This window comes from Vigna unguiculata, chromosome 9, assembly GCF_037176805.1.
Source record: "Vigna unguiculata cultivar grain cowpea cultivar isolate G323 ecotype 2 chromosome 9, ASM3717680v1, whole genome shotgun sequence".
NCBI lineage: Eukaryota > Viridiplantae > Streptophyta > Magnoliopsida > Fabales > Fabaceae > Vigna > Vigna unguiculata.
This window is the reverse complement of record NC_140800.1, coordinates 17,825,337-17,848,342: the sequence shown is the minus strand read 5'-3', so window position 1 is coordinate 17,848,342 and position 23,006 is coordinate 17,825,337. Positions and strand designations below refer to the sequence as shown.

General features: G+C 34.2%; 2 protein-coding genes across 4 annotated transcripts; one reads left to right on the top strand and one right to left on the bottom strand.

Annotated features, from left to right (window-relative positions):
• The first annotated feature begins 15,240 nt into the window (after positions 1 to 15,240).
• LOC114162634 (uncharacterized) lies at positions 15,241 to 19,183 on the top strand. Of its 3 annotated transcripts, none has more exons than XM_085666476.1 (6): positions 15,241 to 15,489; positions 15,809 to 15,979; positions 16,069 to 16,158; positions 16,382 to 16,501; positions 16,596 to 16,667; positions 18,350 to 18,368. In XM_085666476.1, the coding sequence occupies exons 1-5, from the start codon at positions 15,316 to 15,318 to the stop codon at positions 16,617 to 16,619; spliced, it is 579 nt and encodes a 192-aa protein (XP_085522602.1). In that variant the 5' UTR covers positions 15,241 to 15,315; the 3' UTR covers positions 16,620 to 16,667; positions 18,350 to 18,368. The 3 variants fall into 3 exon arrangements, with proteins under 3 accessions (XP_085522602.1, XP_027902392.1, XP_027902391.1); XM_028046591.2 differs by lacking the exon at positions 18,350 to 18,368 and adding an exon at positions 17,130 to 17,247; XM_028046590.2 differs by lacking the exon at positions 18,350 to 18,368 and adding an exon at positions 18,871 to 19,183 and having other exon boundaries at positions 15,242 to 15,489.
• Positions 19,184 to 19,421: 238 nt separating this feature from the next.
• Positions 19,422 to 22,806, bottom strand: LOC114162633 (SNF1-related protein kinase regulatory subunit gamma-1-like). The gene is made up of 6 exons (XM_028046589.2): positions 22,416 to 22,806; positions 21,872 to 22,044; positions 21,319 to 21,489; positions 20,949 to 21,224; positions 20,205 to 20,368; positions 19,422 to 19,929 (listed from the first exon to the last, which is right to left on the bottom strand). Exons 1-6 carry the CDS (start codon positions 22,579 to 22,581, stop codon positions 19,632 to 19,634), a joined length of 1,248 nt encoding a protein of 415 aa, XP_027902390.1. The 5' UTR covers positions 22,582 to 22,806; the 3' UTR covers positions 19,422 to 19,631.
• Positions 22,807 to 23,006: the final 200 nt, after the last annotated feature.

The window sequence follows — 23,006 nt, the reverse complement described above, 5'->3', positions numbered from 1 at the left end:
TGGGAGAAGATTAAGATAATTGGACTTAGGGTTTTTGGCAGATTCACTTTCACTTCATGCACCCCCATAATTTAATTCTCACACATCTGCAGATCTGTTTCATAATTGGGTCATTTGTTTTGTTTTCTTTCTTCATGCACTCTCCAATGTAATAACTCCAATCCCCTTGCATTTAGTTTTATGTTATTTCATGTATTTGCATTTTCACTAAGCACACACCCCACTCCTTTAATTTTCTTTTTTAGGATAGGAAGAGTTTACCTTGTGCACCACGCATTTCTCTTTATGCACCCCATTCCATGTGTATAGTTTTTCTCATTGCACCCACATACTCACTTATATACTCTTATTTGCTATTTCTAATTTTACTATTTTCTAATTAAATATCACATTTCAATCACATTATTTTCAAAAATAATATAAATATTTTAAATTGAAACAAAAATTAAAATGGTTTTCAAAAATAATAAAAATAAAAATAAATAAAAATTTAAATTTATTTTCTTTATTTTTTCTTTTAGTGTCTAATCGACCGCTCACGTCGCATGACATTCCTTTTTAAAATACAAAAATTATAAAAGTTGTTTGTGTGTCTAATCAACTGTTCGCGTCGCATGACACTCCTTTTTAAGATACAAAAAATATAAACGTTATTTTGGTGTTTAATCGACTACTCGCGTCGCACGACACTCTTGTTCAAAAATATAAAAAATCATAGAAATGTTTTGGTGTCTAATCGATTGCTCGCGTCGCACGACACTCCCTTTTAAAAATACAAAATATAAAAAATGATTTTGGTGTCAACCCGGCTGCACGCACAGCATGACACTTTATTTTAAAAAATGTCAAGAAACAACTTTAAAAAATTAAATATTCTAATCAAGTTTTATTAAGAACTACGTGATCCTTGATTCTCCATTGTGAATGGAGATACGTAAGAGCAGAGCAAGTCCTTGTCAGGTTCGCTTCCCAAAAATTAAAAGGTTTTCCAAATCATTTTTTAAATAGATCTATAAAGAACTACGTAGCCCTGATTTCTCATTTTTAATTTCCCTTAGTTTGTTCAATATTTTCTTATTTTTTGGGCAAAATAAATAAATATTATAAAATAAACACATCTCTTTTACAAATTTAATTAAAGGTACGCCTTTGGGCGGGCGTCGTCAGGTGCTAATACCTTCCCTACGCATAACCGACTCCCGGACCCTAAATTTGGTTTTCGCAGACTTTATTTTATTTTTATGGTTTTCCATAGTTTTCCAGAATAAACTATGGTGACGACTTCAAATCTCTTTTCAAATTAATTTATTTTTAGTTCGTCGTTCCGTCACGATTTAGGTTGCAACATTCATTAATGGTAAAAAAAAGGTGAAACAAAATTTTCTTAAAAGATTCTCAAACTTTAATTTTAGAAGAAAAAAAAGAGATGAAAAAAAGAAAAAAGAAGGAAGAGCCCAATTTGTTTTTAATTATCACACTCTCCTTCAGGAGTCTAACAACTCAACACATTTTCTACCCTTTGTTCCTGATAGAGAAATTAGTGATATGATTCTAATAATTCGAAGCAATATCTCTTCAAATTATTATAATCAATATTACTAATTGTGACGAATTGTGTGCTCGGATTTGTTAATGGTTAGAATCAATATTATCAATCTTGATTGATATTGTGCTATGATTTGCTACGATTTGATTCCCCTAATGTGCTGATACCATGAGCAATTCCTTCCTTGTATTGTTCATTACGATTAAGGTTAAAATTGCATTGATATTGCAATGTGTGAATATAAATACGCATTTTGTCATATGAATAGGGATGAAAAAAAAAGAAAATATTTTCTACACCTCTCTCTTTCTTTCTCGTTATCACTCATATAGATACACCTAGTTTTGACTTGTTGGAAAAAAACAATCTTAGGGAAGGAAGCAGAATTAAAAGAAACAAAAATCTTAAGATGGGCGTTGTGGGATGCTAATATCTTCCTCACGCGTAACCGACTATCGGACCAAAAATATGGTTTTTTGTAGACCTTGTTGTCGCAACCAAAATCGCGACGGGACGACGAACCAAAAAAATAAAATTTGTAAAAACAGAGATTTGGAGTCGCCACCATAGTTATTATAGGAAACTATGGAAAACCATAAAAAAGAGCATGGTCTGCGAAAAAACCAGATTTTGGGTCCGGGTGTCGGTTACGCGTGGGGAAGGTATTAGCACCCCACAATGTCCGTCCTAAAACGATACCTTTAATTAAATTTGCAAAAGTGATGTGGTTTTTTCAAAATATTTAATTTTCCCCAAAAATATTAATAAAAGAATGTACAAAAAACAACAAAACTATTTTTTTGATTTTTTGGGCCCGACGAGGATTAATCCTCGCTCCTACGTATCTCCATGTGAATGGAGAATCAAGGTTACATAGTTCTTTTATGAAAAACTATTTGGAAAATTATTTGAAAAATAATTTAATTTGTTTTATAATTTTGAAAATCTTTTTATTTAAATTTTAGTATTATTTTATTATTGGTGTCATGCGACGCGAGCGGCTGGACTGACAATGAAAATAAATTCTTTTTTTTTATCTTTTTAATCTTTTATAATTTTTCATTTTTTGAGTTATTTAAAAATGGATGTGGATGTCAATTTGACGTGAGCAACTAGATAAATATTAAAAAGTAAATAAGGAAAACTATTTTTTTATTCTTAGATTGGTATATATTTTTTAGAAAAAAAGAACGAAAGTCTAAAATGGGTGTCATGCAATGCGAGTAGTCGAGCAAACACCAAAGAAATAGGATTTTTTTTTATGATTTAAACAAAATAATGAAAATTAAAAAATAAATCAAAAGAAAAAGAAACTAAAAATGATGTACCTTCTACCTTTTTATTTCTTAGCTCCTTTTATAATATTTTTGTGTGTTTGTTTATCAAGAGAGATAAAATGAGATGCGTCTGTGTGGGTGGTAATGAGAGAGAAAGAGACATTATAGAGAATCTTCTTCTCTCTTTTATTTTTTACCTCCTTCAATATGTTTTTTTTGAAAGAGAGATGGCAGAAGAGGTGTGTATGTGGGAGTGATGATGGGAAAGAATTAGAGAAGTGTAGAGAAAATCTTTTTTTTTCAGTCCCCGCAGAATGCGTATTTATACTCACACCTTGCAATATCAATGCAAGTTCAGTCTTAATTGTAATGAACAATATAAGGAATGAGTTGGTCATGATAGTAGCACATTATGGGAATCAAATCATAGTAAATCAGAGCACAAAATCAATCCCAAATTAGTAATATTGATTCTAACCATTAACAAATCAGAACACAAAATTAATCCCAATTAGTAATATTGATTATAACCATTTGAAGAAATATTTCTTCTAATTATTAGAATCATATCACTAATTTCTCTTCCAGGAACAAGGGTGTTGAGTTGTTGGACTCATGAGAAGGTGTGCGATAATTAATAACAAATTGGGCTCTTCTCTCTTTGTTCCTTTTTTTTCTTTTTTTTTCATCTGTCTTTTTTTTCTTTTTTTTTCTTCTAAAATTAAAGTTTGAAAATCTTTGAAGAAAATAATGTTTCACATTTTTTTTTATTTTTTTTATTTTTTGAAAAATAAATTTATTTACCCGGACGAAATTGGATGTTGACACTTGTCTTATTTTTTGGTTTTTCTGTAGTTTTTCAGAATAAACTATGGTGGCGACTCCAAACTCTACTTTTCCAATTTTAATTTTCGGTTCATTGTCCCATCGCGATTTGGGTTGCAACAGATACGAATAAAACAATTCTTATAACAAATCATAACAATATAAGATTAAATTTTAAACGGAGAAAGGATTAAAAAGAGTTTGGATTTGAGGCACGCAAGGACTATCCTTAGAGAGAAACGCCCCTGACTATACAAGGTAAGATAAAATAATATGCGTTTCTCTCCCAAGACACAACAATCTCTCAGATCGATCCAATACAACAAAAGATCTCTAAACTATATTATCTATACACAATTTCGTTCGAGTGAATAAAATTTGTTTCAAAAAAATGTAAAAAAAAAGTGTTAAATAAAAAGACATGAAATAAAAGTTTATTTAGAATTTTATTTCCGGTAATTAAAAGAATTTCTTTTTAAAAAAATAATAATAATTTATTCATTTATACATTTCTCTTTAGTTTCTTTCTTTTTTTTATTATCATTTAAAAGAATTATAAAAGAAGGAAAAAAAAGAAAATACCAAAAAAAAAAGATTAGAACAAAATCCGATTCATTTTTAGCATTCACGCCCTTTTCATTTTATTTTGGCACCTCTTATCAAAATGAGCTTGTATCCCAATAATCTTTTCACACAATTACCTATATTTATAGGTTTTTTTTTAACACTTGTGTCTTACTCTTTAGAGTACCCCATTCCTCTCCATTCCTATACTGCCACACGACACCAAATGATACACAAAATCCCAATTCCGTTAAAGGAAACTATAAACGACTTTGGAAAACAGGTCCCATTTTTATCACTCACCCATGTTCTTCACCATCAACCTCCATCATTTTTTCCGGTCTCTACATCATTAAATAAAAAGGACAATAATATTTTGACACCATAATTTCTTTTACACCCATTTGACAATACTCCTTATTATTCTTTTTTTTTTTAAATACAAAAGTTAACTTTTATTAAGACCATTTTATCTCTATAAAAATTGTTAAATGGTGTAAAAGAACATTTTTCCAACAAAAGTAGGGTTCTCATACACAAGGCACCACATGCTATGAAAAGAATATACATTGAGAATCCCACTTCATCTTCACGTTTGTTGTAACATCCCGATCGGGTATTACGAATTTAAATAGAACAAAATAGAAATAATATTAAACATTTTTTATTATAATTTCATTTCCAAAAACGCGGGAAATTTAAAACTTTATTACCTTAGAATTTATTAAAATATCCATACTTATAAAACTCGATTACAATACCAAAGTCTGATAATATAAAAGTTTACAATTTATTTAAAAACATAAACTTGAAAACTCAGATAAATCTTTTCTCCCACATAGCCCACACTTCGGCTCTATGTCTCACCAGATCCACCTGCAACATCATCTGTTTCCGTGTACCGCGTACACGATCATCGCCAAACACAAGTAGATAAGGTGAGCTTTCAATTACATAAACATATATAAATATCTATACATATATACATGATATAAACCATACAAGTTCACCAAAGGAATTTTTATCCTTTGATTCCACACCACATGGTCGCCACCATGTTACCCGTATTCTACGTCTTCTGATGATTACCTCGAGATGTCTTACTGCCACACCTACCAGCCACAACTGGTAGAGCACGTGCGAAAAACCATGCTATGGACTACACTCAGTAACACCAGGTGGGGTTCCTAATACGAATATCATTCGTAACGTCCCAAGACTACCAACCTCATTGGTCTCATACGAGCCACAACTCACACACTCACACCGACAACACTCGCCAACCCGATCCACAACTCAAGAGTTCCTCGTGTTCATCCACCATCTCGAGCCACAACTCAAGAGATGTCATTCCAAGCCACAACTCGAGGAATGCAACGTGCTTAACCCCTATCCCGAGCCACAACTCAAGGGATACGTTCTAAGCCACAACTTAAGGAACACCAGCAAGCCGATCTTTAAGGTATCACCCAAGCTTTGTAGATCACGCACATCCAAAGCAAGCAAAACATATTTTCTGCCTCTGCAATATCGCCTGCCGACTCAGGAGCAGCGCTAGGCGAAACTCACTTCCAGACTGCGTAGCGGGGGACACGTGCCACCAAGCGCCAAACGCCTTTGATGCCTTTGACTCTACAGCTTTCGCCTAGTGGGACGACCCTCACCGCCATGCGACACACGCCTTTGTTACCCTCGAAAGATGCAGCTATCGCCTGGCGGTCCTAATATTATCGCCAGGCGTTGCACCAGTACTCAAGTAGTACAAGTTTTATTCAAGTTCAGGTGCATTTGCACAGCCACTAAACTCACATAGTCACCCATCCAGAGTATCATAGGCATAAATACTGATTTTCTCAATCGTTCCACTATCACAACTCATTTCCGGTACACTTGTTCATTACATTCATCACATATGAAATCCTAAGTACTCATACTCATTCTCCCATTATTTATTGTTCCATCATGCTCTCTCCTTTCTAAACATAGCTAAATCATTATTTCAAGCCTACAAGATTCTTACCCCATTTTTCCTGCTTAAATTGAAAACTTGGCCACCCAAAGGATACCACAAACACCTCAGGCTTAGGTTACTGCCCCATCCATTCCTGAAACTGGTTTAATTCCTATTCTAGACCATGTTTAGTATCACAAATTTCTCCCTTGTGTAACACACTCATGGATTCATAATGGCTTTCATATATTTTCTTCTCCATTCTTCCTCTGCTCAAAATTTCCTATTCCATTGATATAATCAAAATATCACAACTGAGTTCCCCAGCTCCCTTCGCATCTCATAGCCACACAGTGTAGAATTCACTGTGTTGGCGCCTAGCGGTGATTCAAGTGTCGCCAGGCGATGCATACTATTTTGGGCACAACCCATAAATTTTCTGTACTTGCGAAAACACCCAAAATTCCCAATTTCCTTTCTCTGCATATTTATACAACTTCGCATGTAACTCTCTATATAGTTGTATAATTTCACCACCTACAACCTCTATTCACATATTCCAGTGCAGTCCAACAACCAATTAACCTTATGAAATAAAACCCCAAATTTCCAAACTCTAAAGGAACGTTCATACAATTTTATCTAATCAACCTCAATTGACAACATAATTGCTTGATTTCTCACTTCCAATAATTAATTCAAAGATAAAACCCCCTCCATTCCAGATCAAAATCCATCCAGAACACACAAAAACATCAAAATTGAGTCATTGTATTCGCGTCGCCTGGCGGGTATTCATCACCACCAGGCCCTTCATCAAGAAACCTAGAAAACTGCGTGCAACAAGCAAGAGTTGCTTGGCGGTCAAGGTCATGCCGCAAGGCGATTCCTCTTCAGGAACCTAGAAACAACACAAAAACATCATGAGTCGCTTGGCGGCTTTGAATGCCCACCAAGTGGTTTCTGGAAAATTTCCAGAAACCCAGAATTTCAAACGTGATAGGAATGATTCATGCATATACATATTATTCATAAAGCAAGTAAACTTAAAACACAAAGCTAACGAGTTCTAGCTCCCCTAACCTGGATTCCTTGCTCCAAAAGTGTGCAAATCTTTGAGTCCTTGATCCTAATTAGCCTTAGCTTGTGGTTCCTCCTTCAAGACTCTTTTTCACTCTCACTTCTCTCTCTTTGCACTGTGATTCACTCTCTCAATATGGAAAAAATTAAAGAAAGTTTAATTTGGATTAAGCAAGGTTTGAACCCATAACCATACAAATGACAAATCAATGCACAACCATTCAACCAAATCATCTTTTGTGATAATTCCTAAAATTCTAGGATTTTATTATCACTCATCATGATCAAGCGTATTATTAAAATAATAATCAATTACATAATACACAATTGGCATACATAAGACTCAAACCCAATTTTCTCACACAATCAAGTACTCTCAACCATTTGACCTAGTACTTTTCCACGTCATAACAATTAGCATTTAATGTCATAAAGGCTCCCACTACTTGCATTTATTAATTATTTATTTATTTAATTAATTAAATTTAGCGGATCTTACATTTTCCTTCTTCACTAATTCTCCAAATTTTAAGATTTACCATCATCGCCTTCCATCTCCATTCCACTGATGCATCAAATCATCCATCTCCTTCAATTCACCACCATCATCCAACCACTTCCATCATCTCCAAAAAACCAAATACGCCTCACACAAAGTCATCATAGTGTTGGACTAGTTCCAAAAGTGCTTAGAACACTAGTGCAAAAGACTCGATGTGGTTCCTTATGTTAAATCCACGTTAACGTTGTTTGAAAAAGTGTCATTTGTCAAAATCTAAGTCTGCCACGTGTCAAAATCATAGGAGTTTGATTTTGACACGTGACATACCTAGATTTTAACCTATGACACTTCCAAATGATGTTAGCGTCAATTTAATGATAAGGGTCACAATGAGTATTTTTACAAAAATAGAAACTCAATCCAAAAACAAATATAAGGAGTAAAACGAATCAAAGAGTTAAATAAAAGGACAAAATTACTAATTAAACCTACATTTTAAATAAGTAATAAATAAGTGTTTTTCATATAAAATGTTTAGGTACTTGAAAAGATGTTCTTAAAAGAACATAATATGTACCTCACCTGTTGGCATAAAAACTATAACATCATTGTGGTAAGCTTTCTCGATTGTGACCTTGATATTTTTAATGAGTGCAAGGTGTTTGTGATAATGTTTCGTAAGAAAGCTCCAAGAATATTCCCATCAAACATTAAGACAACCAAAAGGTTATCTAGATGTGAATGTGCACTTCAAGGGAGCTCAAAAGAGATAAAAGAAGGATTCAATTAAGTGGGAGAAATAAACACAAGACAATAAACACAACATAAATGGTGGAAGCATATAAACGAATACAAGACATATAAACTGAAAAATGAAACAAAAAGATAAAGAGAATAGAAGAGGAATGGGGAAGAAAGGAAGACATGCCACTTGGGGTACTAGGCCACCTAAGATAAGTGGTAGTTGTCGCCCCTTGAGCAAATGTTAAAGATAAGACCAAGAATAAAACATTCTCACAAGAGCAAAGTTCTTAAAGTACATAAAGATGTCTCTCAAATTCAATATTAATCGACCCTTTACATGTGGTTGAGAGGCTCCCTTAAATAGGCATGGGTACCTCAATGCATGTATCCGGATAATTGAGTCTCGTATGTTCTTTACTTGTAACATGTTTGTGATAGAGGATTATCTCAAGACTCCATACAAGAAGAACTTGAAGACGAACTTTTGGGTTTTCTTTTAGAAATTAGTTATGTTCTATGTTTTTGGGCTTTGAGCTTTTTTTTTATAAATTAATTTATGCTTTTATGTTTTGGGCTTAGGGCTTCTTGTAGGGTTTTCAGGTTTACTTAAACTTATGTGCCTATAAATAAAGGTACTAAAAACTGATGTAGACACTTTTAGTCATATATTGAATTTGATTTCATTAAAGAGAGGATTTTCTTTGTTCTTGGCTTAGGCCTCTGGTTCTTATCAAAGATTAACATCTTTGGGGCGAATCTTCACTTGACTTATCAATCTGCTAGATTGTGGCATCCTCCATCTTTGTCATATTCCGTGTTCTTCTTTGATTTATTTGTGTCGTGCCTCTTGAGGATTCAAATTTAGAAACGATCATACTCTTTCCTGGATAGGATCGTATCATCTGGTATCTAGAGCAAGGTTCTGATTTGAATTTCCTCTTCTATGTTATTTTTCTGTCATATGAAAAAAAAACTACAATTTTTCAATGTTTGCTTATTGTGTGTAAAACCCCTAAGGTTGTTTCCAATTTGGTTGAATTTTTTTATTTGGCGTATTTTTTTTCTTTTCTGTTCTCTGTTTAAATTGTGTATTTCTACATATGATTCGTGGAAATTTTTTTTTTTGTGCTTGGGATTTGCAAGTGCACTTACTTTGATTTACATGAGTATTGAGTATGAGGGTTTGAAGGATAAATTGTTTAGTTTGTTATTGTGTTGAACTGCAAAAAAAAAATACAACAAAAAAAAATATTATGGATCAAAGTCAAAAGGCAACATATATATATTGAAAAAAAAAGGATAAAAAAAATGGGGAGTTCAACACAACTTTTTGTTACAATTTTATTTGTGGTTTATTGATCTCTACTTGCAATCAGTCTTTCTCTCAGAGTCTCTGTGTTGTCTCCTTTAACTCTCTTTGGTAGTCCTATTATTTTCTAATTTTAATTTTCTTGTTTTGTGTTTTTAAAATTCCTTGAAGTTTTGTCTAGAGTTTGAATTTTCTTTGTCCTCTTAAGTCAAGATTTAGATCTAGCAATATTTTTCACATTGTTTGTTCACTCTTTGCTTAAGTTACTAGAGCTTTTTGCCAAGCCCTAAAGGGAATTTGAGTGATAAAAGGCAAGAGAGTACATTCAAGCAAAGCCTATAAGTGTGATACATGAGTGAAAAATTAAGTGAAACACTTAGCAGAGTGGTGAGGTAAAAATAAATAAATAAATTATTGTTGCTAACATTTGCTTGTTGGGCATGACTTCTTCCAAGAATAGTGAGCCTCTATCACCTAAGACTGCGACACTTATGGTTGCACTTGATAAGCTCACATTACAAATGAATCAAATGCAATAACACAATCAACAACAATTCGAAAGGCTCCAAAAGTTTAATGAGGATGTGAGCATGAGATTAGAGGGAGTGGAGAGAAGAAGAAGGAGACATGATGATTCATACCATTCTTCTCATAATGATGAAGCGGCACATGTTTTTAGGTCGTGACGAGGCCAAAGACGAGAGGCATTTGGGAACCATATGCTTAGGAGGGATAATGATGAAGAGGAACATGGTTTTAGACCAAGGCGAGATCAAAAACGATAGGAGTTTGGGAACCACACACCTCGAAGAGATAAGATGTGGAGGAAGATTATAATTCCTAGATTTAATGGAGCTAATGACCTGGACGCCTACCTGGCATGGGAAATGAAGCTTGACCAAATCTTCAACTCTTACGATTATGAAGATAATGATAAGGTACTTATGGCTTCCTTGGAGTTTGAAGGTTATGCTATGAATTGGTGGAATCAAATCACTGTGGACATAGCTAGGAGAAGGCGGTCGCCAATTTCTACATGAGAGCAATTAAAGGTAGCTATGAAGGAAAGATTTGTGCCTCCTTATTATAAAAAGGAGATCTTCAACAAATTACAAAGACTTTCACAAGGAAATAGGAGTGTTGAAGAGTATGTTCAAGAGATGGAGGTCACCTTGATGCAAGCTGAAGTGGAAGAAACACATATGGCTATAATGGCTATATTCTTGAATGGATTACATAGGGAGATTCAATATGTGGTGGAAATGCACCATTATGAAACCTTGGAGGATCTTATTCACCAAGCCACCAGAGTGGAACAACAACTCAAGAGAAGAAACACCTACAGGAAGTCATCCCCCTCATAGAGAGATAAGGAGAAATATAAAAGGGAAGAAGTTACTTCTGCCATTCCTAAATCTAGGGAGAAGGATTCAGCAAATGGTAAAGTAACTTCTCAATCTAATAATGATGATTCTTCACGTTCTAGTTCAAAAAAACATTTTAAATGTTTGGGTAGAGGACATATAGCAGCCGAATGTCCCAATAGAAGAACTATGATGTTGTTGGAAAATGGTGATTACATTAGTGAACATTCCGCGGGGGAATCATCTAAATCATCTAGCAGTGATGGGAGGAAAAAGAGTGTGAAGTACTACCTTTGGAGGTAGATCTCTTTATGGTTAGGAGATTGTTGGGTAGTATGAATAAGGAGTTAGATGACACTCAAAGAAGAAATATTTTCCATTCTAGATGTATGGTTAGGGGAAAGGTGTGTTCACTCATCATTGATGGAGGAAGTTGTACAAATGTAACTAGTAAACGGCTAGTGGAAAAGCTTGGTTTGGTGACATCTATGCACCCTAGTCCTTATACTTTGCAATGGTTGAGTGAGGATGGAGAATTGGTGGTAGATAAGTAGGTGAACATTGCTTTCTCTATAGGTAAATATGTCGATGAGGTAGTATGTGATGTGGTACCTATGGAGGCGAGTCACTTATTGTTGGGGAGGCTTTGGCAATATGATAGAAAGGTAACCCATGATGGTCTAACCAATAAGTATTCTTTCCTAGTTAAGGGGCAGAAGGTGTCCATAACACCTTTATCTCCTAGAGAAGTTTGTGAGGATCAAATTAAGATGAGAGTGAGAAGAGAGCAAGAGAGAAAAGAAGGAAGAGAGAAAATTCCAGAAAAAGGCAAGAAAAAGGAAGGTAAAAAAATAAGGAGTGATAAAAGCCTTTTATTAAGAGAAAAAGAAATAAACAGAGCGTTAATTAGAAAATAACCCTTATATTTGCTTATGCCTAACAATATTTGTCTCTCTTCTATGCAAGCTTATTTGTCTTTAGGTATGGCGCAACTTCTCAATAAGTATGATGATGTCTTTCCCAAAGACATCCCTCATGGTTTACCTCTTAAAAGGGGTACTGAGTATAATATAGATCTCATTCAGGGTGCATCCCTTCGTAATAGGCCAACCAATAGGAGTAACACAGAAGAAACTAAAGAGATACAGAAGCAAGTGGAGCAACTTATAAATAAAGGATCAGTTCGGGAAAGTTTGAGTCCCTGTGCTATTCTAGTCATTCTGGTAGCTATGAAAGATAGATTGAAGACGATGTGCAATGACTGTAGAGCCATCAAATATATCATTATAAGGTGTGTATTTGACCTGGGAGGACCTTTAGAATTCGGGTCGAATTCTCTCCAAACAAGGTAGAATGATAAAGAATCTTCAAGTGAGACGAATTTGAGGACAAATTCTTTTAAGAAGGAGGGTATGATAGAAGTCTATTTCCTAAACTTCAAGTGGTACAAATTTGAGGACAAATTCTCTTCAAGAAGAAGGGAATGATAGAGGACTATCCCAAGACTCCATACAAGAAGAACTTGAAGACAAACTTTTGGGTTTTCTTTTAGAAATTAGTTATGTTCTATATTTTTGGGCTTTGAGCTTTCTTTTATAAATTAGTTTATGCTTTTATGATTTGGGCTTGGGCCTTCTTGTAGGGCTTTCAGGTTTGCTTAAACTTATGTGCCTATAAATAAAGGTACTAAAACTTGATGTGGACACTTTTAGTCATATATTGAATTTGATTTCATTAAAGAGAGGATTCTCTTTATTCTTGGCTTAGACCTCTGGTTCTTATCAAAGATTAACATCTTTGTGGTGAATATTCACTTGACTTATCAATCTGCTAGATTATGGCGTCCTCCATCTCTGTCATATTTCGTGTTCTTCTTTGATTTATTTGTATCTCATTTAATAGGATACCGTTTCCCAAAAAAAAAACGTGGGAAAATTAAAACCAAAAATAGTAACAATAACATAGTTCGAATGTACCCAATCGTTCTATACAAAAGTTACTAAAGTTTAGCATAAATAAATTTTACATCAAAATCAACAAAAATAAAGTTTGCTTTCAAAAGCCCAAGTAGTCCATGCTCTCCGTCTCTAAGTATCTCCTAGCTCACCTGTTAAATCATCTGCTCCTGGATAACAAATTATCCGATCATCATCACACACACACAGATAGGATGAGCTATGCACAATATATAAACATATACATGAATTAAATATGCCACCTATCCCAAAATAACATAACTTAACATTTCATGATTTTCAAAATTACCCAACAATACATACTATGGGCGATCTATCCCAAAATAACATAACTTAACATTTCATGATTTTCAAAATTACCCAACAATACATACTATGGACTCCTCGCCCAATAGTAGCTGACGGAAACAAAACAGTTCCTTGACCATCGTGCGCCCGACACATGTAATCACCATACTAAGGATTCCTCGCCCAATAGTAGTCTGAGCGAGCTTAAAACAATCACTATTACATACAATCAATACAAAGTCTCGAGCCAATTCAACCTCTCACTAGGTTCTCTCTACCTTTCCACATTCATCCCAAGCTAAGTTTAGTAAAAGTAAAGATTAAGTTCCGTCTACCAAGGTTTGAACTCGTGACCCTCCACTCATAATGCCAAGCACAACCACTATGCCAAGTCACCTTTGGTGATACACTTCAATCAATAATAGTTTATATTATCAATTCCATACTCATACATATTATTAAAAATTAATAATAAAACAACAACACATAATTGACATCCATAGGAATCAAACCCAAGTCCTCTCACACAATCAAAGTACTCTCAACCATTTGAGCTAGTACTTTTCCACACCACATTAAACCATAATAAATGCCATAAATGCTCTTTCTACCCGCATTTATTAATTAAGTAATTATTTAGTTAATTAATTTTCGCGGGTCTTACATTCCGCATTCATCTCTGTCATATTCCGCGTTCTTCTCTGATTTATTCGTGTTGTGCCTCTTGAGGATTCAAATTCAGAAACGATCATACTCTTTCCTGGATAGGATCGTATCAGTTTGCCTTTATGAATGAAATTTACGTGATTTTAACTTAAGTTTTGTTGTATGAAATCTCTTTTTCAAAATTAGCTTATCCTTTTTTTGTGTTGTTGTGCTTTGTGTTTATTTTCTTCTTTTGTAATATCAACTTAATTAGTGTGAGCATATGAAGATGCAAGGTTAGATGCATCCCTTGGTGACGAGGAACCAACAACTTAATTTTTCAGTTTTATTTTATTTTCTTTTTGTCATGTATAGTTTTGGAGATGATATTGTAATTATTAGGTCCTCAAAATCTATATGCTATATTAATATTTTTATATCTTTTGAATAACTATAATGATATATCTTATGGTGTGAGTTATCTTCTCTCGATTATTAATTATGAGATGTCTTCTTTTATATGTTTTATGAATCTAGATTCTTTGTTGGGTTTTGACGTGATGTTCATCTATTATGCCTTTAAAATATATTGATAGTTACTAATTTTAGAATTTTAAAATATATTAAATACTTTTTAGAGTACCAATATAAATATAAGTATTTTTAATGTTCAATAGAAAACAACACCAAAATAATCCAATAAAGAATTTGGACTGATGTTACATTCTTCATGTTTGAATAAGAGGAAAACTATTTAATGGATTAATCTAGTTTGAATCTTTTATTTTTTATGATCATGTAATTTTAAAATTTGAATCATTATTAAATATTTTATATATCAGTTATTTATTATATAATTTAGTTAGATTTATGAAATTATATCTTATATATATAATATGCTTGTACTTTTAATGTTTGAAAAATTGTAGAACAAAATATCTATATCTATAATAATATTTTAATATATCTTTGAACTGTACTATAAAATAAAAAATAAAAGAAATATAATTTTAAGTTTTTATCTATACATTTTAATATTACGATATAGGACAAACCACTCAATTTTCTTAACAACGTAAAATACTAGAAAATTTTATTACTTTTATATAACTATTTATTATTACTATATATTATTATTATTTCTTGAAATTCATTGAGGAATAGAGTACCACTTTGGCATAGGGTTAATAAATCTTACATGAGCTAAACTTTCTATTGCATATATTCCAATACAGTGGTGGTTGATGGAGCAAACGATATGGGGTCATTTGCCGGTGCTGATGAGGGCAAATTCCAAAGAATCTATCGAATACGTTCTTCAAGCCCTTTGGAGAACTCGAAAAACTGGTCTTGGCACTTCTGATCGATGCATCATCCAAGACATGCTTCAACTACACAATGAATCTGATCTCGACCCAGTACTCGCTCTCTTTCTTCTATGTTTATGGATGCATAGTAGTAGTAATGATCTAGGTTATGTTTGGAGAAACTTCATATGTAAAAGAAAAAGAATTTATCTATAAGCCAATTTAGTTTATATATACGTTAGCTTTTAGATTTTCTTTTTTAAATTTTTTAAACTTTTTATTTTAACTTTGTATGATATAATATAATGTTACGTTATGAAAAAAGACAATTTTTTTCTTTTCATTTTTCTCCTGTACAGATGTTGATCTAGAAGTTCTTCTATAGAAATCCTTATCACGGTACAGAATATAATTTTAACACTATCTGCAGCTTCTGGTTTGCCTCCGAATGTTAATCAGGAGGTGTGTTTATGAGAATACTTCAAAGGAGGATATTCCAAAGCTGTTTCCTGATGAAGTTCTGCCTGAATTGCAAAAATTGTTGACACTTCTGTTGCAGAAGTTTCAGCGACAGTGGCAAGAAGATGTGATGAAAGATCAAGTAAGTTGTTTTACTGTATACTTTGTGAAAGTGAGCTCAATTGGGTACTTTAACCTGAGATTAAACATTTAAGCTGTATTGTTTTGAAGAATATTGTGCCTAGATTAAAGGCGATGACATGGAATATGGCAAATCTGGAGAAAGGATCAGCAGACCCTGCAGCGGTTATTGATTTGAAGGTAAATACCACCTACAAAACTTGAGTAGAGGACGGACTTTCCTTCCTTCAATGCTCATTTATGCTGCACTTGACTTTAAAGACAAGTGAGAAGTAACACATGTGCGTATCAATTAAGTGTTCTGGCCTGGCTTTATTATGAAGTAGATATGCATATGTATTGTATGTAAAATAATCAAATGTTGTTTTGTGTGATTTTATTGTTTTAACTGTTTCCTTTTCAGCTTCAAAATGATGCTCCATTTCAGTTGGGAGTTCAAGATGTAAAGTTCCAGTTGGCTACAGATTCTATAGATATGATGCTGAAAGCCATGCACTGTATTAGAGACCAGTTTTCTACCATGGTAAACATTATACTGAAGTTAGTACTTTTATCCAGATTGGATTTTATACTCATATTGTCTGCTGTTTTCTAATGAGCTCGTTATATGTTGTCAGGATGAGGCACTAAATGGGCATTAGCACCGGTAAACCAAAGGAATTTCTTAGAAGTTATTTTTACAAAGAATGGTATGTTTGACTAAATTGTTGCATTTTGCTTTTAGATTTACCCAGTACATATGTTTCTTAGTGAAAAAAATTGGCCAAATTTAACATGCTGAAGTACCTGTGTTTGAGAATTTAACTTTAGCACGGTCATCATCAGGATACTAGTCAAATTGCATTTTCTTCGGATTGATAAAATGGTATTTCTGCAAGTATAAGAGAATGAGAGGATATCAATTTGCTTATTGGTTAGAATAGGTCAGTTGAGCTAATTATGGTTCAGTTAATTGGTCTAGTTTCTATCAATGTCTTATCTTACTAGATGGAAAAAGCATAAACTTAATAAACAATGATTCTGAATTTAAAAGGGGATTTTTATTGAATTCAATAATACACTGTTTTAGATACAAAATTGGAGCCAAGGCTCCTGCAGAGATGACTTCTCCCCTCTTACATCTGACAAAATTTCTTTTCCCTATATAACAGAGTATAACTACATAGGAATACAACTCTCCCCTCTCACAATAGCTTCTCTACAAAGCAATTTCTTTCTGCAATAGCTGTTCTAGCAACTTCTTTCCACAAAAGAACTGCGCTACATAGCAGTTTCAGAAACCTTGTGTGTCTTTCTTGAGTATACCTTCCAAATGGCTAGTTTATAGATAACTGGTTCTCCTTCCAGCCCAACAAAGTCTAGGGTTGTATCGTTATACCTGCTGTAAATGCAATCTTGTCCTGAAGGCTGAAGCTGGAAATTGATAGCTGTTCCTCCCATGTTGCATCTTCAGCTGGCTTGCCCTTACGTTGAATTAAAAATTACTTCATTCTTTCCTGCATCTATACTTCCTCTAGTACTCAACCTTTTTGGTTCATCTTGCGCTTCTAGTTCAGCCGGAAGTTCAGGTTCTGTTGCATATAAGCCAATAGTTTTTGGCTGGAATTCTTTGGCCAAATGGAATGGAGGAAGTTCCCTAGAAGTAGCGGGTAGCTTCAATTTGTTAGACAGCTCTCCATTTTTCAATATCTGAAAATAACCATAAAAGCGTGGAGCAAGCTTCTGGTTGATATGCTGTGCAAGCATAGCTGTCTTTGCAGCCCAAGGTTGAGGAAAACTTACTCTCCACTAATTCTGTTCCTTATATACTTCCTCATCGGTACAATGTTTCATCTGTTTTTGAGTATTGTATAAATGATGTTTGAGCTGTTTTGGTGGATGGAATGTGAGGCTTTCTTCCATATGCCACCTGAAACGAAGTAGCACCTGTTGTTACATGAAAATTGGTGTTGTAATAAAATTCCACCCAAAGTCAGCCGAATAGATCAAGTGGTAAAAACCACTTCTGATTGGCTATCAATTTAATTGTAATAGGATGAATACATCTTTAAATCTTTTCCTCGCAGCGTCAACAACTCTTACCAAAATAAACTTGCAAATAAGTGTCAGGATCCCTTAGAATAGATTTTGGAATTCCAGGAAGTGAAATGTATTCTTGCTGTGTTGATGGTGTTTACTTACAATTGAGACAAATTTACGCGTTACTAACTCTTGAATGATAAAGCTTTCTTCAAAAGTCTGTGTATTTTAATATTAACTAGAATTGGGAGGTGAGAAAATCATTTAAATTGACCATAAAAATTCTTGTTATTCCTTTTAGTACAGTTTGTAAAGTGATTACTGAAAAATGAAATTTTGAATTCGTTTTCAGCACAAGTTTAAATTTATGTTGCATGGAGTACAGTACTGGTACCGGATACCGGTACCAAATTCAGCGTTTAAAAAAAGAATGGGTACAGGTACTTGATATAAGTTTTGTAAAAATATATAAAGAAAATAATTAATTATAAATATGATTAAATTTTATAAATGGTAAAAACATAAATAAATATAATTTACTATTTAACAAAATCAACATGACCAAAATACATATCTCATAATAAAGTACTAGAATATATAAGTTTTAACAACAAATATCTAATGGATGTGTTCTAGTTTTCTCTCACAATAAGACAATGATGATTGTAAAAGAGTTTCGATGCATTTTATTGAAGCCTAGAAATTTCAACACTTACATGAACCACCATTCTTCTAGTTTCAAATGAAGTAACCAATTTTTTTATTGTAGATTTTTTATAGGTATCTGATACCATGGTTTTAGGAGTACCTGTGCTGTGTTTTTTTGCATAATTTGAGTTACGCTGAAATCTTTGTCCCCTTTTCTTGTTTCAGAGGTTAAATTGGCTCTATGGTGGAGCTCAACTGAAAACATGAGATTCTGAATACATAATGTTAATGTAATTTAGATTCTCAATTCTCAGAGGCTGAGCCTTGGCGTAATGGTAAGGTTTACTGCCTTGTGAGTGCCTAGATACTGGAAACAGCCTCTCTGCTTTGGTTGATAAGACTGCTACCAACCTCTGTACCATATGGATACCTAAGCCATTGCGCCATCCATTTTGGTATTTTGTTCACAATTCTCTAATTTGTCACTCTTGTATATTTGATAGCTCTAAGAACAATGTCTGAAATAGTGAAATACAAAGCTGATGGTAGAATTTAGCAGTTCCCTTTTCCTAGTGAGAAACTCCTTTGGTTGTGGATGTGACAACCTCGTACATAACTTCCTGCGAGTCAGTTTTTTTTTTCTCGTTTTCCCTTTGCATTCTCAAGTTGTAAACATGAATAAGATCTTTAGATTCCCTTTATGGATTACTTTATCGGGCATCAGCAATTTCTGTTTCGATAAACAAAACGATGAACTTGTTCAAAAGAAAGAAATGTGACCAAAACTACTGATTATTACGTAAGAATTTACACAAAATTTCACATTTCACGGTTTCACCCAACTCAAAATGAGAGCAATAAACTTGCAAAGTGCAAGTTGCTTTTTACAAAGGCCTTGCCTTGCCCTAAGATCTTGTCGTGAGCTATGATGGGAAACAGATAAATTTGTTACTGATGCATTAGAAGTCATTCTTCTGGGATGCAGGTCAAACCCTGCTGTTAGGAGGCATCGGGAGAACCCCATCAAAGAAATCACCAAAATAGCCACGGGGCTCATGTACTAGCCTTGAGATGATATCTCTCAGCGTGATCAGTCCTTCAAGATTCCCATCACTGTCAGCAACGTAGACCCTATGAATCTTCTCATGGTCAAGCAGTTGAATCAGTTCTTTGATTGTGCAATCCTTATTGCATGTTATCAGTTCACCTGACATTGGAAAGGTCCCTTCATGCTTCTCTAAGTAGCTTCTAACTGCTGTCAGGAAGTCTTTTGCTGTAATAGATCTGTCATAGGGAAAACTCATAAATTAGCATGGAACGGATATAGAACACCGAAATAAAGATTAGAGTGATAAGGTCATTTATTGGTTAGACGGAAAGGAAGGGAAGGAATAGTCGTGGGTTAGATTCCTGCTAATAATTTGTTGCTAACAATATGAAGAGATAAGGTTGGTTTGGTGGATTTAGAAGGGAGGGTAGAATAAGTCGTGGGTTCAACTTTATCAAAAATTAACGACTAACATTTGTCGATGGGGAATATAAATAATGTGATGACAAACCTATAGTCATGGTAGATTTCTGGAGCAGTTAGGAGGAATTGAACATCTTGCAGGCTGATGTTACCAATTGCCCTGCTGCCACCCCTTTCCATCACTGGCAACCCCCCAATCCTCTTTTTCCTCATCAGTTTAAATGCTTGAAGCACTGGTTCATCTTCATAAACCTGAAAACAAAGAAACCTATTAGAGTCGATAAATATAAAATCAGCACTTCCACTTTAGCTTTTGTTGAAGTTAAATGAAATGAACTTCTACAAAATTTAATTGCAGATATGTAGATTCTAACTAATGCAGAAAGCTCAATTTATTTTATGTTATTATTTTTTTCTCCTATAAAAAATGTTTATGAAAAAGTTATCCAAACAAGCCTAGTTCCACTGATTATAAGCTTAATAAAACAGCTGTGGATGCCTTTGATTTAGAATTATGGAAATCCATAGTCAACCTTGACACATTTCAATGCATTAAGAAGCATGATGTATGTATGTATATATATATATTATAACAAAGTAGATTAATGGTACACTTTTTCCTATACATGCAAGAGGGTGTCTTCTGGGCATAATGGTTTGGAGTTGGTATATTGTGGCATATTATAGTAAGACTTTGTTAGTATATCATAGAGTAATGTTGTATCAGAAGTATACAACATGGAGAGTTTGTTTATTGGTTAAGGTGCAGTATAAGCTGACATTCATAATTTTCCATCATGAAGCAGAAATTAAACATAAGACAGTTTTCCACCTTTATAATATGATTTGGTGTGACCATGGGAAGACCAACTTGAGATAGCTTCTTGGTTCCCCAACTCTCAAACCACTGAAGACCAACACATTCTGCCAACATGTGAATGACAGAAGACTGTGTAATGATGTTTTGAATTCGACCTGCACCTAAGTCAACAACAGGAACACTCTTCATCTTGTACTTGGAAAGCAGCAAAAGCATGGTCAAAAATGAGTTTGATCTCTCCAAAGCGAGAAAGGGGGCCCAGCGGAATGACCCTGAAATGTCACGAACCTGTTTGCTAAACAATTAGCAACTGATATAAATGAATTATAACCAATGAAAACAAATCTGTTATTAGTTTGCATTGATAAGTCCAACACACAACCTTGGTATCCTTATAAAGTTGAGAAGAAGTCAGATCCTCAAAAAAGTTTCCTGAAGTTGTCATGGCAGATTCAAGGCCTGAGGCTTCATGTTCAAAAGCAGAGGTTATTCCATTGACAGCAGCCGAAATAGCAGATCCACTGGATGGACTCCTAGGAGATGTGGGATCAGACTGTCAACAGCATTGATTGTCATATTCAAAGCGTGTGAGAAAAAGAATCCACTAAAATCACTTCGATATCAACAAGGAAACACCATTTTTCAAATAGTTCATGATCAAATTCAACATTTTCATCCAAGAAACTATCAAATCTGTCTTCTACCCAGAACCGAGAAACAAAATTCACATCACCCCACCAGAATACATATAAATAATATAAAACATGATACAGTCCTTTTAGCATGTTCTTGCTTCCTCTACCAAATTTCTCACTTCTGAGCTTTACTAAATCAAATCCACAAATATGTTATTTACACATCATTTTTCATGAAACATCTTTTTTTCTGTTGGAGAGGGGAAGTAGATAACTAATTAATCAAATTGACAAACCAACCTGATGCAGAATCCATACAACAATTCCAGCAAACTCAACTATTCCTATGTATCTGTCGATCCAACTAGCATCTTCGGGAGCATCTACATCCACCACAGGTGCACTGAGAATGTTGTGTTGTGCAAGCAATTTCACTGCTTCTGCTAGACTGGTATCTGATTTTATCTCAACTTCTGAACAAAATTATGAACCAAAAAGAGTTACATTTTGTGTAGAATTACAATCTTTCTCTTCGTGTCAGTTGATCCAAAACACTCGGTGTTCATCAGTGCAAAAACATTTGCGTAGTTTGTCATCAAATACTAGAGGTCAATTTTCATGTGGGGGTATAATGATTATACTATAGTCAAAATCTCTTTTTTCATCCCTAAGAATCAAGGTTTGAAAACTTATAACTGCAAGTACAGTACAAAAAAACTACAGAAAAATACAATTTATGTAGTCACAATTACTTCAAGAAAAGCTTATCAGGAAAAATCCCAGTTACCCTTTTCCAAAACTTGGTGAAGATTGATAACTGAAGTGATGTGAGTGGAATGAGTACCTTGATTTGAAGGAGGTAAAGGAAAGGCAGAGACAGGGATGCTCTCAAAGCAAGCATTGAGCTTTTCATCAGGACTAAGCTGTGGCTCCTGAACGTCCCATAGATCCTCCACTCTCAACCCCACCTTCGCCTCTGGGCTCCGTGGACTTTCTTCCATTGTCACCATAACTCCCACTCTTTCTTCTCAAACACCAATACTCAAAAACTAGTCTTTACACATCCCCATAAATACTTCAACAGAAGAACACATAATCTACTAACACTTCACAAGCTACTTCCCATACACCGAAGATCACCACCGCACGATTTAAAAACTTGGAACACAATTCGTTGACTTAGGAACATGGAAAAACGTGGAGGAACACGATGAGACTACACATCGTGTGATGAAGTGTTTGTTTTACACGTAATGTCTCATTGTCTTGTCCTACGTTGTATAGCGACTAGTAATCACCGAGCTTATCCAAAGTCTGTATTATATTTTCGGCACACGTCCTCATCCGACATACCACTCTTATTGCTAATAATGGTGTGCGGTGCTATCGTGCGCCATTGAAGCTTTCTCACATTACTTCATTTTTCTAAGAATGG